This window comes from Rattus norvegicus, chromosome 14 (assembly GCF_036323735.1).
Source record: "Rattus norvegicus strain BN/NHsdMcwi chromosome 14, GRCr8, whole genome shotgun sequence".
Taxonomy (NCBI): Eukaryota; Metazoa; Chordata; class Mammalia; order Rodentia; family Muridae; genus Rattus; species Rattus norvegicus.
Window position 1 is genome coordinate 4,804,981 of NC_086032.1, and position 17,871 is coordinate 4,822,851.

The following is a 17,871-nucleotide window of genomic DNA, read 5'->3' on the forward strand; positions in this document are numbered from 1 at the left end:
AGTCCCACCCTTAGCTCAGGAGCTATTGGTAGCTGCTGGCTGCTGGGAATGGAGAGCCATTTTTCTTTAAAGATGAAGCCTCTGGAAGCCAGACTTTGCTTCAGTATATGGCCCTATACACAGGCACGCGCAGACAGTCTACGGTGGCCCTGTTTATAAAAAGCGAAACAAAGCATGAGGCAGGATGGGAGGAGAAGTGAGCCTGACAGGAAATGGAGCAGCTGCTTTTCAGATGCTCATACAGCACCACTTGCAGAAGTTTGTTCAGCCTTCAGTTTCCAGAGTGATGAGAGTCCATCTTAGAAGGGGGTTATGGCAGCACGGGGCAGGCATGAATGTGGAATGAGGAAGCCGAATGCTCACGTGTTCCCATGAATTCACAAAGCAGGGAGTGATTCACAAATGGGGCAAGACTACAACCACCCAATGATGCCCAGTGACACACTTGCCTCATCACATCTCTACCTCACACAGCACAAGCAATTGTGAACCCAGCGTCCCCTAAGGCTCAGGGACATTTCTCATTCAAAAATCCCCACGGAAGAGGAATTTGGGGGGAGGGGAAGAATAGGGGTGGACTTGATCACCACACCTTACAGGCATTTATATACCTCAAACAAGATTTAAATAAAAACATATTTATTAAAGATTTACGTCACTGCATGGCCATATGTATATGACCATATAGATAGGAAATAGAAACAAACTGAGCACTTTCTCAAAGCCACGCATTTCCCATTGCCAAGCTACAGGATGTCCTTGCAACAGAAGAAATGATGCAAACTGTAGCACATTCAATAGTTCTATTCACCTGCTCTGCTTGGTGGGAAAGTGTGGAATCTGGTTCACTTGTCTATTGATTCCTATAGAGTAAGGGTATCACTTATGGACATCTAAGACTGAACAATCATTTCTACAGAGATGAGCAGACGTATGCTAACACAGAAGACTGACTTAGTACTGAGGACTCTGGAATCTCCCGCTGTTTCTAATGCTTTTCAGGACACAAGGGAGCCCTGAGATAGCCTCCTCCTGATGAACACTTACTTTCTCATGACCCTTGCTTTCCCATTAGAGACCAGTGAATAAACCAGGTCATCTCTGCTGTAGCTAACATGGCGGGAAGTCTCTTACACCAGCATGAAAGCAAGGCAGCAATCTGCTCCCTTTGTGAGGGAATTAGCCAACCACAGCCTTTACTGATTCCAAATTATTATGGTTTCTAATGCAGTCCCAGGAAATGTCTTTTAAGAACCCACTAGAAATGGCCTATTAGCTACATCCTAGGACTGACATTAGATCAAGAGTCACAGAAGAAGAGGAAGAAAGGCAGCTCCACCTCTATGACAATAAGCTTTAGCAGGTGGCTTCATGTCCTAAGTACTGATTTTTCAAGCAGGTTACATGTCCAACAAGGAATAGAGGAAGTTTTTTTTTCTCTTAGCAAAACACTCACCAGCATGAACACAAAGTAGATGGTCACAAGCAGTTTTGGGACAGCCACTGCATTCTTCCCGGCTCCTATAGACAGTGGTAGGGAGCTGACAGAAAAATCCAGCATCATGACGGTAAATAGCATAGCAAAGAAAGAGCTCATGCTCATTCTTCCTCCTTAAAGAAAAAAAAATGAATTAGTCCAGCTACCCAAGTCAGGAGAACTGTACATTGTTCAAATAATACTTTAATAATCACAGGGACTGGTAACCATTCTAAAGCCACCCAACTACTCTGGGTCTCCCCTTTCGTTATGTCCTTCCATGTGATCACAGAGAGTTATTAGACAGGTTTTTATTCTATTTTTAAATGTGTATTTATTGTGTCTGTGTGGAAGTATGCCACACGTGTGCAGTTTCCCTATGGAGGCTGGAAGACAGCATCAGATCTTTCACAGCAGGAGTTCCAAGCCTTTGAAAGCTGACCAAAGACGTGTGTGCTGGGAACCAGATGCGGCGACCCTGGAAAAGCAGCAAGTAGTCTTATCTGATGAGTCACCTACCCAGCCCCCATATGGCTTTCCTTCCCGACTCACCAGAAAAGAACCTTTCCATATAACACATGTTCTCATTTATACATAGTTAAGAACAGCTTACGAGATCCCAACCTGGAGAGCTACAGGTACCGTAGTTAGCCAAAATTCTATGCCTTCTCTCACAGGAGACTCACCAGAGAAAACACTCCTGTCCACGTCCCCCTGTGTTCATTATAATTCCACTCATAAGGAAATTGAGATCAGGATTGCGCTGGTTAGTTTTTACCCATCTATTACAAGCTAGGGCCATGGGGGAAGAGGAACCTCAATGAACAAATGCTTCTGGCCTTTATCACAAGCACTTGAGAGGCGGAGGCAGGTAAATCACTGTGAGTTCAAGGCTACCCTGATCTGCAAAGAGAGTCCAGACAGCCAGGGCTCGATACAGAGAATCTGTACGTTGGAAAGGAAAAGAAGAATAAACTACTCTGGGTTCCAGTTTCATCAGTTCCTTCCACGTGACCACAGAGAATTCATATACAGGGTTTTTAAATTCTATTTTAAAATACGGGGTGCATGCGCCGTGCTGTGCCCCTGTCTTTAGGAGCAAGCCAGCTAGTAGGAAGCATTATTCTGTGGCCTCAGCTTCAGCTCCTGCCTCCAGGTTCCTGCTTGAGTTCCCACCCTGACTTCCTTTCTTGATGTGTGGTAAGTCGTCTAAGGCAACGATTTGAACAAACTTGCAGATGGTGGTTTTCACCCTTAGCAACGGGAAGGTGCCTCCAGCTTTATTTTTCTCTAGAAAATTGCACAACTACAGAGGAGGGCAGTAAGCTTCATAAGCTGATTCATAATCTTTACAGAGCTGACACATTGGTCATGTGTTTTTATAATAGTCACAGGGAAACAAGATAGAATCTGAAGAAGCTGAATTCCATCCCTAATTGTTTAGAAATTATTCTTATTATTATCATGGTGTGGATATGGGTGTGTAGTGTCGTGGTGTGCGTGTTGTATGTGGGCCATGGTGTTCATGTGCCATGGTGTGCCTATGGGACTGTGTGCATTTGCAATGGTGTGCATATGTCATGGTGTGTGTGTGTTTGTGTGTGTGTGTGTGTGTGTGTGTGTGTGTGTGTGATGGTGTTCATGTGCCATGGTATGGATATGGGACTGTGTGCATGTGCCAGGGTGTGCATATGTCATGGTGTGTGTGTGTGATGGTGTTCATGTGCCATGGTGTGCATATGTGATGGTGTTCATGTGCCATGGTATAGATATGGGACTGTGTGCATGCGCAAGGGTGTGCATATGGCATGCCATGCATGTGTGATTGTGTGTATGTGGCATGGAGTGCATATGTCATGGTGTGCGATGCGATGGTCTACAAGTGTCGTGGTGTGTTCTATGGTGTCCATATATCATGATGTTTACTGTCAGGTTTGCACGTGCCACTGTATGCACGTATCATGGTGTGCATCATGTGCCATGGTGTGCATCCGTCATGATGTACATGTGTCACAGTGTTCATATGGCATGGTTTTCATGGGTCATGGTGTGCATTTGGCATGGTATACATGTATCACGGTGTGCATGTGTCAGGGAGTGAACGTGTTAGGATTTTCATGTGCCACGGTGTGCATTTATCATAGTGCGAATACGTCATGGTGTGTATGTATCAGAGTATGCACCTATCACTATATGCATGTGTCATGGTATACATGTGTTATGGTCTGCATGTGCCATCTTGCGCATGTTAATGATGTGCATGTGTAGTGGTGTGCATGTGTCATGTTGTGCATGTTTCATCGTGAGCATGTGTTATGGTGTGCATGTGTCACAGTGTGCAAGTATTGTGTTTATGTCTCACACTGTGTTTATGCCATGGTGTGTATGTGCCATAGTATACATCTGTTATGGTGTGCGTGTGACATAGTGTGCACATGTAATGGTGTGCATATGCCATGTTCTGCATGCATCATGGTGTGCACATGTGTTGATATTCATGTGCCATGGTGTTCATTGGCCATTCGTACATGGGCAATGGTCTGCATGTGTCATGGTGTGCGTGTGTCATGCTTTACGTGTACCAAGATATGCATAAATACTGGTGTGATTATGGCTGGTATGCATGTGTCTGGTGTGCATGTGTCATAGTGTACATGTGTAATAGTGTACATGTGTCCTGCTGTGCATATGTTTTGACATGCTTGTGTTATGGTGTACATGCATCATGGTGTACATGTGTGTTGGTATTCATGTGCCATGGTGTTCATTGGCCATGTGTACATGGGCCATGGTCTGGATGTATCATGATGTGCACATGTAAGAGTGTACATGTTTCATGCTGTGCATGTGTCAGGCTGTGCATGTGCCATGGTATACATGTATCATAGTGTGTACATGTATCATTGTGTACATGTGTCATGCTGTGCTTGTGTTATGGTATACATGTATCATGGCGTGCATGTATCCTGGTGAAAAAGCTTTATCTGTACTCATTTAGAAATGATGTATGTGTATGTTAAAAATTTGGAAATTCTAGAGTCGAGGATGAAGCCTAACCATAAAACACAAAAATGTGCACATGTTCTAAGTAATGATCTCTATCATTTCCTTTCAACAAACCCCATCCACTGTCCTTTTACTTGGCAAGCTGGTACCGTAAAACAGTGTACACATTAGTCTTTTTACACATACATGTGTATGAGGTATTATCCACTTTTCAATATTTTACTCACATAAAGACACATACAAAAACAAAAATATATGGTTAGCTAGAGACGTGTCTCAGTGACTCAGAGCATGTGTCATTCTTGCAGAGGCCCTGGATTCAGTTCCCAGCACCCACATGGTAGCTCACATTCCCCTGTAACTCCAGTTCTAGGTGATTTGGCATCCTCCTCTGGTCTCCCAGGTGCTGTGTTCAGTTAGGACACACACACAAACACAAACACACACACAGAAAAAGAGGAGGGCTCAAACACACAAAAGAAAATTAATCTTTTAAAATACATATGGAGAGATAACTAATAATAAATGTCGGTCCATTAGCTCTGCCTCAAATTTGAGAGCTATTTCTACATTCGTCATAATGTACAAAATCTCTCAGTAAGAACAAAGTTTCATAAACAGCTTTTGGTGTTTTTTTTGTTAAGGAGTCTTGGAGACTGTACTCGCATCAATCACCTGTTGAAAACCACACACAGTGGAGAAACCATTTCTTACTTTCAGACTTATCACGGTTGTACAAAGCAAAACATGCTCATCAAAGCCTAAAGATTCATTCTCTGGTTTTGTTGCTCACCTGCTATGAAGTATGTTATGAGTACTATAGTACTTGGCAACAGCCTCCTGGGTATTAGGTCAGCCAGCAATTTCCCAAAGAAATAGCATGACATTCTGTAGTATCCACTGGTGTGCTCATGTCTACAGAAACAAAAGTCTTCGTTATACATCCATAGATTGGTCCAACAAGCACAGGTGAGGTGATGGCTAGCCTGACCTCTGATACCACAGGGAGACTATGAAGACAGTGTCCCAGTGCTTCAGGCAACTCCCATATACCTCCCATTCTTTGATCCAGCATCTCTAGGCCACCACCCTTGTGGCATTCTCACTGTGACTCCAATCAAAGGAATCCCATTTGGTCCACTAGGCCACAGAGCAGCCCCTGTGGGGAAACAGTCCGATGTTTGCACTCTCCTCAGAGACTCTGCTCCTCTGAGGCTGGCTCCCTGAGGTACTTCAGCTCTCAGTACCTCACTTCAGTCAGTAGTCATGGAGACTCCTCACCATGCCATTCTTATGAGGAAGGTGACACTGCCCCTCTGAGGTCACCCTACAGCCACTACATCCTTCTCTTCTGCATCTCTCATTTAAGGAAAGACTTCTTCCTTCAATAATCTCACTTTACAACCATGAATCCTCACCAGCTACCATACCTAGTCCTTCCCTTTCCTAGCAGCTACCCCCAAGCCATTCCAAACTCCAGGCTCGTCCCTGACCATGTCTTCATTATATCTCTGATTTTGTTTTGTTTTGATTTTGAGAAAGGACCACTCGTGCAGGCTGACCTCAAACTCCATGTGTAGCTAAAATGGCCATCCTCCTGTCCCATCCCCAAATTCTAGAATTATGGAATATCTCCCTGCTGAGGTTAATGTGGTACTGTGAGTCTTCCCCAGGGTTTCATATGCTAAGCAAGCACTCTACCAACTGAGCTATGCCCTCCGCTCCTCTCTGATGATTCTTTTCTTGGCAAGCGCTTGTAGGCAAATGTGAGTCCTTAGTATATGCCACACGGGAAGTCTTCTTCCGTGTTTGACAAGCACAGGAGAGCAGACAGCTGTTCACTATAGAGCATCTCTCTGACTCTTTCTTGCCCTTTGTCCAAGGGCGGTGCACACCCTCGTTCCTGTGCAGGTTTAGCTCTCCAACTCCAATTTCCTGTAAACCACTATATTAAAGCTCTACCAAAAACCTGACATCATTTTACGGATGCATGAATGATTTTCATCTTCCTACTGCTGCTTTGTCTACAGCACTGAGACCTGGTGACCACATCCCAACTTCCAACTTCCACTGAGTTGCAGATACCTCTGCTCTTGAATACCCACCCACTTCTTCAGTCAATATTAGTAATCTCTATACATACTTTGAAACACATGGTACCACGTGATAAACACAAAATTTCATAATTTATTTTTTCAACCAAAACAAACCAGGAGAAATATTGGTAACTCCTGAGATAAAGCTCTAGGTCCAACTATGAATGTAGTGGTTTTGATCACCAGCGGCTGATGCCTGTTGCAGCAGGGGCTACTCACAGAAAGCGATCCCTGTCAATCACAAAGAGCTTGCCTACACCCACACTTGCGATGCACTGGAAGATTGTGAGCAGGTAAAGGAGGCCGGCTCTGTTGAGAGAGAATGGAGGAAAAACAAACAGTAAATTCAACATTAAGACAGTTTCCTCCCAACACAGCTTGCTCTGTAGATTAAATGACATTGCACAGACATTTCTTTTAGATAGGTGATAGTAGATAGATAGATGATAGATAGATAGATAGATAGATAGATAGTTGATATCGATATATAGATGCAGATAGATATGTTAGATCCATAGATAGATGATAGGTAGACAGACAGACAGAAAGAAAGACAGACAGACAAATGGATGGATGATAGATGGTTGATATCAATAGATAGATGGCAAAGTTAGATGATTAATAGATAGATTAGATCCATAAATAGATGATAGATAGATGAGAGATGATTGACATTGATAGATGATAGATGATAGATAGATAGATAGATAGATAGATAGATAGATAGATAGATAGATAGCAGGCCTGGAGAGGTGACTTCACAGTAAAGAGTGCTTGCAATAGACCCAGGTTTGCACCCACAGGGAAGGTCACAACCATCTGTCACTAGAGTTGCAGGGGATCCTGTACCAGCTAGTTTCATGTCAATTTGACAAAGCTAGAATTATCTGAGAGGAGAGAACTGAGAAAATGCTTCCAAAAGATCCAGTTGTAGGCAAGCCTGCAGAAAATTTTCCTAATTAGGGATTGGCATAGGAGAACCCAGTTCACAGTGGTTGGTAGCATCCCTGGGCTGTGGTTCTGGGTTCTATAGGAAAGCAGGCTGAACAATTCATGGAGAACAAGCCAGGAAACAGCACCTTCCATGATCTCTGCCTGAGTTCCTGCTTCCAGGTTGCTGCCCTGTGTGAGATATTGTCTTGACTTACTTCAGTGATGGACTACAATGTGGAAATAAAAGCAATCAAACCCTTTCCTCCCCAACTTGGCTTTAGGTCATGGTGTCTCAATGCAGTAAGAGTGACCTCAGCTAAGACGGGATCTGATGCCTTTATCTGATCATCATGGCACCAAGGCACACACACAGGACACAGAGAGATGTGCATGCAAACACTCATATATGTAAAAAATTAAATAAATATTTTTAAAAGGAAAAATGTAGAACTGTTCTGATTTTTAAAATTATCCCTCAGAAAGTGTGAGTCCCATGAAGTATCTATGGGTTGAAGTATGTCTTCTAAAAATTCAACAATTTGATAATGTTCCCTGATATAATGACCTTTTAGTGTGTCTTTTGGGAATTAATTAGCTTTAGATGAAATGACAAGAGTAGAGCCCCACAGTGTGGTCTGTGTCCTCATTAGGGGAAGACTCAGCAATGCCACCTCTGCCATGAGAGGGCCCTGAGAGAAGGTGCCCAGACAGGAAGAGACCATGGCAGAAGCTTCCCCTTAGACTCTCACACTGCAATGTACGGACACATTTAGTTTTAAATCCACTGAGCTTGTGGTATTTAGACATGCCAACCCAATCCACCACTTTGGTCTGACTAACAAAATTGTTAAGTATCTTTCCTAATATACAAAAAGAGAAACTGAAATAAAACTCCAAGGGGTTTTCACATTCAGTTAGCCACTTTGCTTTCACAGATGAAGAAGAATGAGACAGCGGAGGGAATCCCCTCTCAAGAGCTGGGGACATCGCCACAGAGTTGCCATAGATGATTATTAAAGATGACCCTTAAAGATGATTATTCCTAAAATAGGACAACCATCTTCCTGAAAAGTTTCAAAGTCTCCTAAGAGTGCAAAAAAAATGAATTCAGGCATGCATATTTATGAAGAAATAATTTGAGTTCATATAATACTGAATAGAAGGGAATAAAAGCCCCTTGCTGTCTTGTGTTTACTGGACACACGTGTCAGGGGTCACTTAAGTATACTAGCATATCCTTCACATAGTTAGAAAAAGCAATTTGCAAATTCATTGGGAATAACAGAAAACCCAGGATACCAAAAACTATTCTCAACAATAAAAGAACTTCTGGGGGAAATCACCATCCCTAATCTCAAGCTGTATTACAGAGCAATAGTGATAAAAACTGTATAGTATTGGTACAGCAGGTAGATCAATAGAATAGAACTGAAGACACAGAAATGAACCCACATACCTCTAGTCACTTGATCTTTGACAAAGGACCTAAAACCATACAGTGGAAAAAAGATAGCATTTTCAACAAATGGTGCTGGTTCAACTGGAGGTCAGTGTGTAGAAGAATGCAGATTGATCCATTATTATCACCCTGTACAAAGCTTAAGTCCAAATGGATCAATGACCTCCACATAAAACCAGATACACTCAAACTAATAGAAGAAAAAGTGGTGAAAAGCCTCAAACATATGGGCACTGGGGAAATTCTACTGAAGAGAACACCAATGGCTTTTGCTCTAAGATCAAGAATCAATAAATAGGACTTCATAAAATTGCAAAGCTTCTGTAATGCAAAGGACACTGTCATTAGACATAATGGCAACCAACAGATTGAGAAAAGATCTTTATCAATCCTACATGTGAGAGAGGGCTAATGTCAAGTATATAGAAAGAACACAAGAAGTTAGACTCCAGAGAATCAAAGAACCCTATTTAAAGGGGGGTACAGAGCTAAACAAAGAGTTCTCAAATGAGGAATATTGAATGGCTGAGAAGCACCAAAAGAAATGTCCAGCATCTTTAGTCATCATAGAAATAAAAATCAAAACAACTCTGAGATTCCACCTCACACCAGTCAAAATGGCTAAGATCAAAAACTCAGGTGACTGCAGATGCTGGAATGAATGTGGAGAAAGAGGAACACTCCTCCATTGTTGGTGGGATTGCAGACTGGTACAACCACTCTAGAAATCAGTCTGGAAGTTCCTCAGAAAATTGGACATAGTACTCCCTGAGGGCCCAGCTATACCACTCCTGGGCATATACCCAAAAGATGTTCGAACATACAACAAGGACACATGCTCCACTATGTTCATAGCAGCCTTATTTATAACAGCCAGAAGCTGGAAAGAACCCAGATGCCCTTCAACAGAGGAATAAGTACAGAAATTGTGGTACATTTACACAATGGAGTTCTATTCAGCTATTAAAAACAATGACTTCATGAAATTCATAGGCAAATGGATGGAACTAGAAAATATCATCCTGAGTGAGGTAATCCAATCACAAAAGAACACACATGGCACACACTCACTGATAAGTGGATATTACCCCAAAAGTTCAGAATACCCAAGATACAATCCACAGAATGGGGTTCCCAATGGAGAAGTTATAGAAAGGACTGAAGGAGATGAAAGAATTTGCAACACCCTAGGAAGAACAATAATGTCAACCAACCAGACTTCCCAGGGTCTAAAACACCAACCAAAGAGTACACATGGAGGGACCCATGGCTCCAGCCCCATGTGTAGCAGAGGAGGGCCTTGTGGGTCATCAATGGGAGGAGAGGCCTTTGATCCTGTGAAGGCTTGATGCTCCAGTGTAGGAGAATGCCAGGTGGGGAGGTGGGAGGGAGTGGGTGGTTGGGTGGGCAAGTACCCTCATAGAAGCAGGAATATGGGATTTATGGAGGGGAAACCAGGAAAGAGGATAACATCAGAAATGTAAATAAAGAAAATATCCAATTAAAAACAGAGGATATCTTTAAGACCATATGATAACTCAAACTAGACAACAACCATAATAATGACAGCTATATGAGAAGTCAGACTAACTGAATCCCATCTGTTACCCAACACTCACATTCAAACAAACCAAATGTATTCAGGAATATTGACCCGAAGCCACAAATGCAGAACAGATGGGTAAGCTAAAGGCATCCCTGCACCAAAGGCACTATCAACAGACTAAAAAGGCAACACACAGAGGGGAGAAAATGTGTGTGCATCATGTATGTGGTGAGGGGTTCATATTTCAGGAGCAAAAATAACTATAACTTAATAGCAAAGTATAATCCAAGTCCAGTGAGATGGTTTAGAAGGTAAGATAACTATGCCAAGCTTGATGACCTGCAAGCAATCCCTGAAGCCCAAGTGGTGGGCAGATAAGCTCTTGTGAACTGTCCTCTGTCTTCCACATGCATACTGTAGGACATACATGCCCACACACATACACACACTAAATAAATAAATAAACAAATAAATACATAAATTTGGAATGAAAAGAAAATTAACTAATTTAAAATGGCAAAGGGGGTTGTACAAAGAATTTTTAAAGCATCCAATGGATGCTTAGAACAATTCCTTGTTCTAGGCAAGAAAGAATATACTTGTGTGAGAATGTAGACATACTTCAGCCCTTGTGTTCTGCTGGTAAGAATATAAAACAGTACAGTGGATTGGAGACAGGATATGAGTACCTCAAATAACACAGTGGCCTTATGGTGTGTCAACTCTAGCCCTCTATTGTAAGGTCAAAATTCCAGTACCTAAACACATGTATTGCCCACGCAGCAGCATCTTTCATAGTAGGCAAAGGTAAGAAAAAAACACATTTCCAGGCGCAAACGAATGAGAAGCAACAGCATGTGCACACAAATACAATTATTCTATATATATCCTATAGAGTCCGAGAAATCCCTACACATGCCCTTTTGATGAGTCCTGAAGACTTTACACTAATGGAATCAAGTCAACCAGAACAAAGAAGGACCTAATCAAACCCATAACAAACCACAAATGCATCATGACTCCAATTCAGGGTCCCATATTAGTCAGATTCAAAGACAGACAATAGAGTGGTGGTTGCCAGGAATTGAGAGTAATTTGTTTTGCTGTGTGTGTGTGTGTGTGTGTGTGTGTGTGTGTGTGTGTGTGTGTGTGTGTGTGTGTCTTCTCCCAGAACTATGGGACTCCATGTAGGAAGGTGAAGAATTGCCCTTATGTTTAGATTGTGGCTAGAGTCACATACACCAAAACCATTCCTTCCTTTTGGGCTGCCTTATCTAGCCGTGATAGGAGGGTATATGACAAGTCTTCTTGAAGCTTTTTATTCCATGTTTGGTTGGTGTCACTGGGAGGCCTGCTCTTTCTTTGGAGAAGAGATGGGGGTGCGTCTGGGAGAGAGAGGAGGTAGGGCGAGAGACTGGGGGGAGCGGAGGGAGGGAAATGTGGCAGGGATGGAATATATAAGATGAGGATTTAAAAATGTGAACGATGTATAGGTATGTATAGGTTCCACACACAAATACAGGAATCGTGAGCTCTCCCGCTTGGCATTCAATGTACCGCATATCCGACCACCTAATGAACGCCTACTCGCCTCGAATTCCAAGTCTCTGTGGATATATAAATAAGCTTGACAAAAATGACAGCCCTGTCTCAAAGTCAGGACCCAAATTTGCTTACCTTATCTGGACTTCATTACAATCATTTTCCAGGAACTGGAAAGTGATGCCTACCAGTGCTGCCAGTGTGACTTTGATAACAGCCTATGGAAGAGAAAATGAGAAAAAAGGGAAGTTTCCATTAGGAGTAGAAAGTACTCAACACGTTGTCCATTACTTTAAGATATGTGGTTTCTAATCATATCTGACAGCATATTTTGACCAGAATCCTGGGAGAATACAAAACACGCATGTTTATAGACTGATAGCATGTTAAATGGAAAGTTGAGGGCCCTGCAATCTGAGGCCCTAACATTACAGACTCTGGAAAAGTGAAGGTTTCTCCCTGTACCCCAGGGGGACTGGTGAGTGAAGGTAAATAATAAAATTAAAATCCACTTGTGACACAGTTTCTAACAGTGCATTTGTGTGCTGAGCAGGGGTGAGCTTTTCCTTACGTGTGGAACCTCTGGGAAGTCTGTGCCTGTGCAACACGGAGCATTACAGCTGCCAGCCTGTATTCCCACGGCTAGCTCTGCAGCACCCAGTGCTTCTGCTGTCTATCATCTCTGTCAGGGCAGCTCCATCACATCAGCAGAGGGGGCCTGTGTTCAATGAGTCTCACCCCTCTCCTGCTAACCCTCGGCTCCCCATGTACTCTGTGCAGACAGCTAATAGAAAGGCTGCACAGCTTCTGGTCTGAGGGTCAAATGGCTTTAAAACAGGCTTCACTTAGCTAAGGGGTGAGGTGACACGATGCTGCAACTCATCTGAGATATTCTGTTATTCATCTCGCTACTTTTTAAAAACAAGAAATTATAATCTAAAGGAAAATATTCTTTCATGAAACATATGATAACTTAAACTGAAAACCCAAATCCAGGGCTTGGAGGTCTGGCCCAGCAGTTAAGAACATTTGCTGCTCTTGCAGAGCACTCGAAAGACTTCTCACAAGCACCAGAAACTCAAGTTCCAGAAGACCTGACAACTTCTTCTAACCTCCATTGGCATGCAAATGACACAGTTATACATGCAGATAAGATGCCACCATGTATACAAAATGAGTAAATACAAATTTAAAAATGTAGTCCTCAATTCCTAGCCTTGATAAGATGTGCATACACACACTCACACTCACACACACACTCATACACTCACACACACTCACACAATCTCACAGCCACATACACACTCACACACACACACACTCACACACTCTCACAGTCACGTACTGACTCACATACATTCGCACACACACACACTCACTTCTTACATCATGTCAATGCCTCATTGTTCAACAAGTGTTGACGCAATTTGATGAGTGTAAATACTCACTTGTTTTCAAACCATATCAGATCCTTTTTTCCCAACGAGATACAATATAAGAATGCCCCTTTTATGACATCTAAGTGCAAATATAAAGACCAATGTGTTTGAAGCAACTGACAGGATAATGTGAATGACAACATTCTCACATACACACATAGAAGGCAGCAACATTGAAATATGAAAAGTGTAGATGTGTTAAGAACTAGGTAGGGTTTCATCACGGCCAACAACTCGCCATCCGTATTCAACAAAAGCTACAAGTGTGATAATAAAGTAAAACCCACGACATAACAAGGTGAACTGACTATTATGATTGCACAGGAAAGGAAATGCAGACCCACAGCAGAGTGCTTACCCTCTAATGGTGAAGACCCTGAAATCAAGAGATAACACCACAGAACCATCATCATCGACACAGACACCATGAAAGAAATATATAAATGAGATTGCTTTGGCCCAAGTAAGCAGGGAGAACTACATTTCTGTGACATTCATGATTCATGTTACAATAACAAAAACTTTAAAGCAGGATGACCATTGCTAGAGAGACAGTTTAAAGAAAAGCAGAGAGTGCCCTCATTCCAGTTCCCAGCTGACAGGGAGGAGTCTTGTTAGGTCTGGGTGCACTGTGTATAAACTGGACTCTGCGTAGCTACTGCTCTCAAACACCAGCTCCTAAAGAAGAGATCAGCCCTCCACAACAGACTCATCGCTCAGGCAGTAGATGCACAGGCTCCCCTCAGAGGGGTTCAATGGCATTGTTTCCTCACAGACTGATTTCAGCTACAGATCAACTCTTCTTTCCCTCCCTTTCTCTGGCCATCTCCACCCTTTCTCCACTGAAACTTTCTCCAAAGTTCGTTCTTTCAACTGGCATGCTTCGAATTTTATCTGTTTGTGGAGTTACCATCCACCTACCCACATGAAGGTTGCACCTCGAAAAATCCTTTGTACTCACTTTACTCACGCCTGTACTTGAACTTGAGGATGCACTGGTGACATAAAGAATACAGCTGAGAGGAACTCCCACGTGTGCCTCTCATTACTTCATGCAACCGTTGAATCAAATGTCCTACTTGGATTAGCCATTATAGTTCTTCTAAGTGAAAAACGACCACTATACACCTTTTCCATAAGGATGAAGTTAATCATGTTCTCCTTGCTGTAGTGAACATTTCTACACAGCAAGAACAATGTAACAACAAACACATGGACAATAGCAGAAGGCAAGTGTGACCCAGAAGTCACTGACACAGACACCAATTGTTCCCAATTGAGTTTTTCACAATACATTTAAAGTAATTCATCAGATTACCTGAATCACAGTGACCAGTAGAAAACCCCGGATATTTTTGAATGATTGATAGGTAATCCACATGAGTTGATGCCAGAAAGGGGTGGCACATGTGGTCTCCACAGCTGAGTTCCTGTCCAGCTGCTGTTGCCCCAAGATTTGATCCAGTCTGGCTCTTGTGTCACTGTGTAAGCGGGACTGGGCATACATATTGACCAATTTTTTTGTGGCTTGATATTGTCTCTCAAAAAGTTCTTCATAGTTTCCAACTTTGTGATGAATGTGGACAAAGACAAGAAAGAGCAGAAAGTAATTTAACTGATCTTTCTGTTGAGTAGCATGTCGAATTCCTAACTGTATTTTATGTTGTCTTTTCACGTTCGTTAGGTATGGATTTTTCTTTGACACTGTCTTATGTAACCTAGGCCTCTCTCGAAGTTGCTATGTGTCAAAGGTGACCTTAAACTTCTACTGGTCCGCCTGATTCTGTTTCAAATGCTGTGGTTACTGGCATGCACCTTCATATCCAGTTATGCAGGGCTGGGAACCAAACTCCATGCTTTGTGCTTGCTAGGTGAGCACTCTCCTGGCTGACCTACGTCCTCAGCCCACAAAAATGTAAGAATGAAACAATTGCTATGGTAACTAGAAGAGCATCCCTAACTGTGATGGCTATTCCTGTCTGTCAATTTGATTACATCTAGAATGAACAGAAATGGAAGGCACAACTGTGATCCCCATCTTGAGGCTGGAAGGCACAGGTTTCTGTGATCTTGGCATGGAGATCTTGAGGCATAGTGGCCATGAAAAGCTTAGGCTCAGGCAAGGAAGTACATGCCTTTGATCCCAGGAGACTGAGGCAAAGAGATCTCTGAGTTCAAGGTCAGCCTAGGACAAAGTAGGTTTTAGATCCAGGACTGGTGGTACAGACCTTAATCTGGGCCACACCTTTTGCTGGAGACCTACATAAGGACATTGGAAGAAGGACGACTCACTCTTCTTTGACTGCTTGCACTTACTGGTCAGCACATCTGTTGGAACTCAACTTCTAGAGAAGAGCAGCTAAGACACCCATCCTTGTGGGGACTGAGCAACTACTAGATTCTTGGACTTCCCATTCACAGCTGCCCATTGTTGGGTTAGTTGGACTACAGACTGTAAGTCATCACAATAATTTCCTTGATATACAGAAGCATTCCTTAGGTCCTGTGACTCTAGAAGACCATGACTAATACACTAACTGACCTGATGACTCTTATTATCCCACGGATTGAGCAACTGAAGGGCCTTTTCCCTTCTGGACCCTAATTCTTAACAAAGAATTCTCATACAGATCTACATTTCTTAATACAGAGGTCTGGTGCCTGCTTTCTGCTACATGCAAATGTATATTCAAATGTATAAAATGCCAAATTTCCTTCTTAAATTACAGTGTGTCACAGTTTGTCACACAGAACACCCTCTTGCAAACGTCCATTGCAAAGAGTTATTGGTCTGTTTTGTGGCCTGTGACTTCTGCTGCACTATCAATACTGGATTGTTACAGGGACTTCTCTCAGATTTCTTGCTGTTGCCCTGTGTCGTGGAGATCCTGTAGTTTTGGATCTACTAGAGCAGCCCTTTCACAAGCTCCAGCAGGTCAACGATGGAGCAGAGGTTGGGGTGGGCCCTGGGTCTGGGCCTCTGTGGTAACTGAGCTGCTCAGCCCACCAGCTCTCTGGTATCTTCATCCCCAGGGTGAGCACTACCACAGCCAGCTCACCCAGTGTTGTAACCAGTGAGAGACAGGGCCACTTCTCCCACTCTCATGCCCTAAAAACCAGCTCACCAGCCCCCCAGGCCACCAGAATTAGCTCTACTGTGGTGTCCAGGTGAGATACAAGGCCCACTCTCTAGAGTGCTGCAGCCAGAGGGGGCAAGACCAGCTCTCCTGCTCTCCCACCCTTAGGGCAGGCTCACCCTTTCCTAAGCCTGGCCAGATCTACTGTACTTCCCTGGTGAGGGGCAGGGCCAGCTTTCCCACTCTCTTGCCCTAGGGCTGGCTTACCTGCTACAGGGCCAACTCATAGGGTCAGGCCTATCCAAATCAATCAGTAATTAAGAAAATACTCTATAGACTTGTCTATAGCCCAACCTTATGGGGGCATTTTCTTAATTGAGGTTTCTTCCTCTCAGATGACTTTCTGTGATAAGCTGTTAAACCTTGTAATTCCTGTACTTGGGAGGTGAGGCAGAAAGAGCACATTTGCGAGGCCGGCCTGGCCACCTAAGCAAACCTAATCTAAGGCAGTAAAAGAATAATATGCAAAGCAATGAGTGCATTGACTTTCTAACGGATGTCATGACTGCTGACAATGTCAGAGAAATGTTCCTTCATAAATAATATCAAACACACCCAGCACTGACCAACAGCAAAGTCTATCAGCTAATTTTAATTAACATAAAAAGCTATATCCCAATGAACCCTTGTTGTGTTTAAATGAAATCAGGTAGGCAAACTTGTGCGACTCTAGGAGATTCACAAACCTTCATGGCCATCTTCCTCTGTGTCACAGAAACCTCCATTAATGATGTCCAGGAAGAAGTCTGCAGGGTAACCTACAAAGAATGCAGTCAAAGAACACAGCCTGAGGACACTCCCTCAGAGAGTGGGGAAGTGGAGGGAAGGCACAGTCTAATGTCTTCCTCCTCTTCCTGTTCCCCTTCACTAATTTATTTTTCCATATATAATTCATATGGAAATTCATACAATATTTCAGCAATCTCTCTTTCCTGTCTAATGTATAGGTAACATATATGTTTATGTGTATGATAAACATGCAAAGTCTTCCTGTGAAACATTTGAACTCAGCCTGAAATTTTATGGGACTCCACAGACTCACCAGCCTTGTACATTTTCAATGACAATGATTAACTGATAGCAAATAAAGAGTGATGGAAAGTAAAAAGCTAAGCCTATCCTCTAGGAGGCAGAGAAGCCTCCACAACTGCATTCATGCTTCTAAAAGAGAAAGCTAAATGCATGAATCTTTGAAAAAAACCTCACCATACAATCTGACTCTGTAGAAAACAAGCA

At 42.9% G+C, this 17,871-nt stretch overlaps 1 protein-coding gene across 4 annotated transcripts in view; it reads right to left on the reverse strand.

The window, feature by feature from the left end:
* The window catches only part of Abcg3l2 (ATP-binding cassette, subfamily G (WHITE), member 3-like 2), a 49,372-nt gene that overhangs the window by 6,928 nt on the left and 24,573 nt on the right, over positions 1–17,871 (reverse strand). For all 4 annotated transcript variants that reach the window (XM_039092155.2, NM_001419101.1, XM_063273322.1 and 1 more), the window contains 6 exons: positions 17,322–17,393; positions 14,817–15,064; positions 12,195–12,277; positions 6,799–6,888; positions 5,277–5,398; positions 1,457–1,611 (listed from right to left, as the gene is read on the reverse strand). In XM_039092155.2, the coding sequence (XP_038948083.1) occupies positions 1,457–1,611; positions 5,277–5,398; positions 6,799–6,888; positions 12,195–12,277; positions 14,817–15,064; positions 17,322–17,393 (770 nt within the window). The remainder of the gene's footprint in view (positions 1–1,456; positions 1,612–5,276; positions 5,399–6,798; positions 6,889–12,194; positions 12,278–14,816; positions 15,065–17,321; positions 17,394–17,871) is intronic.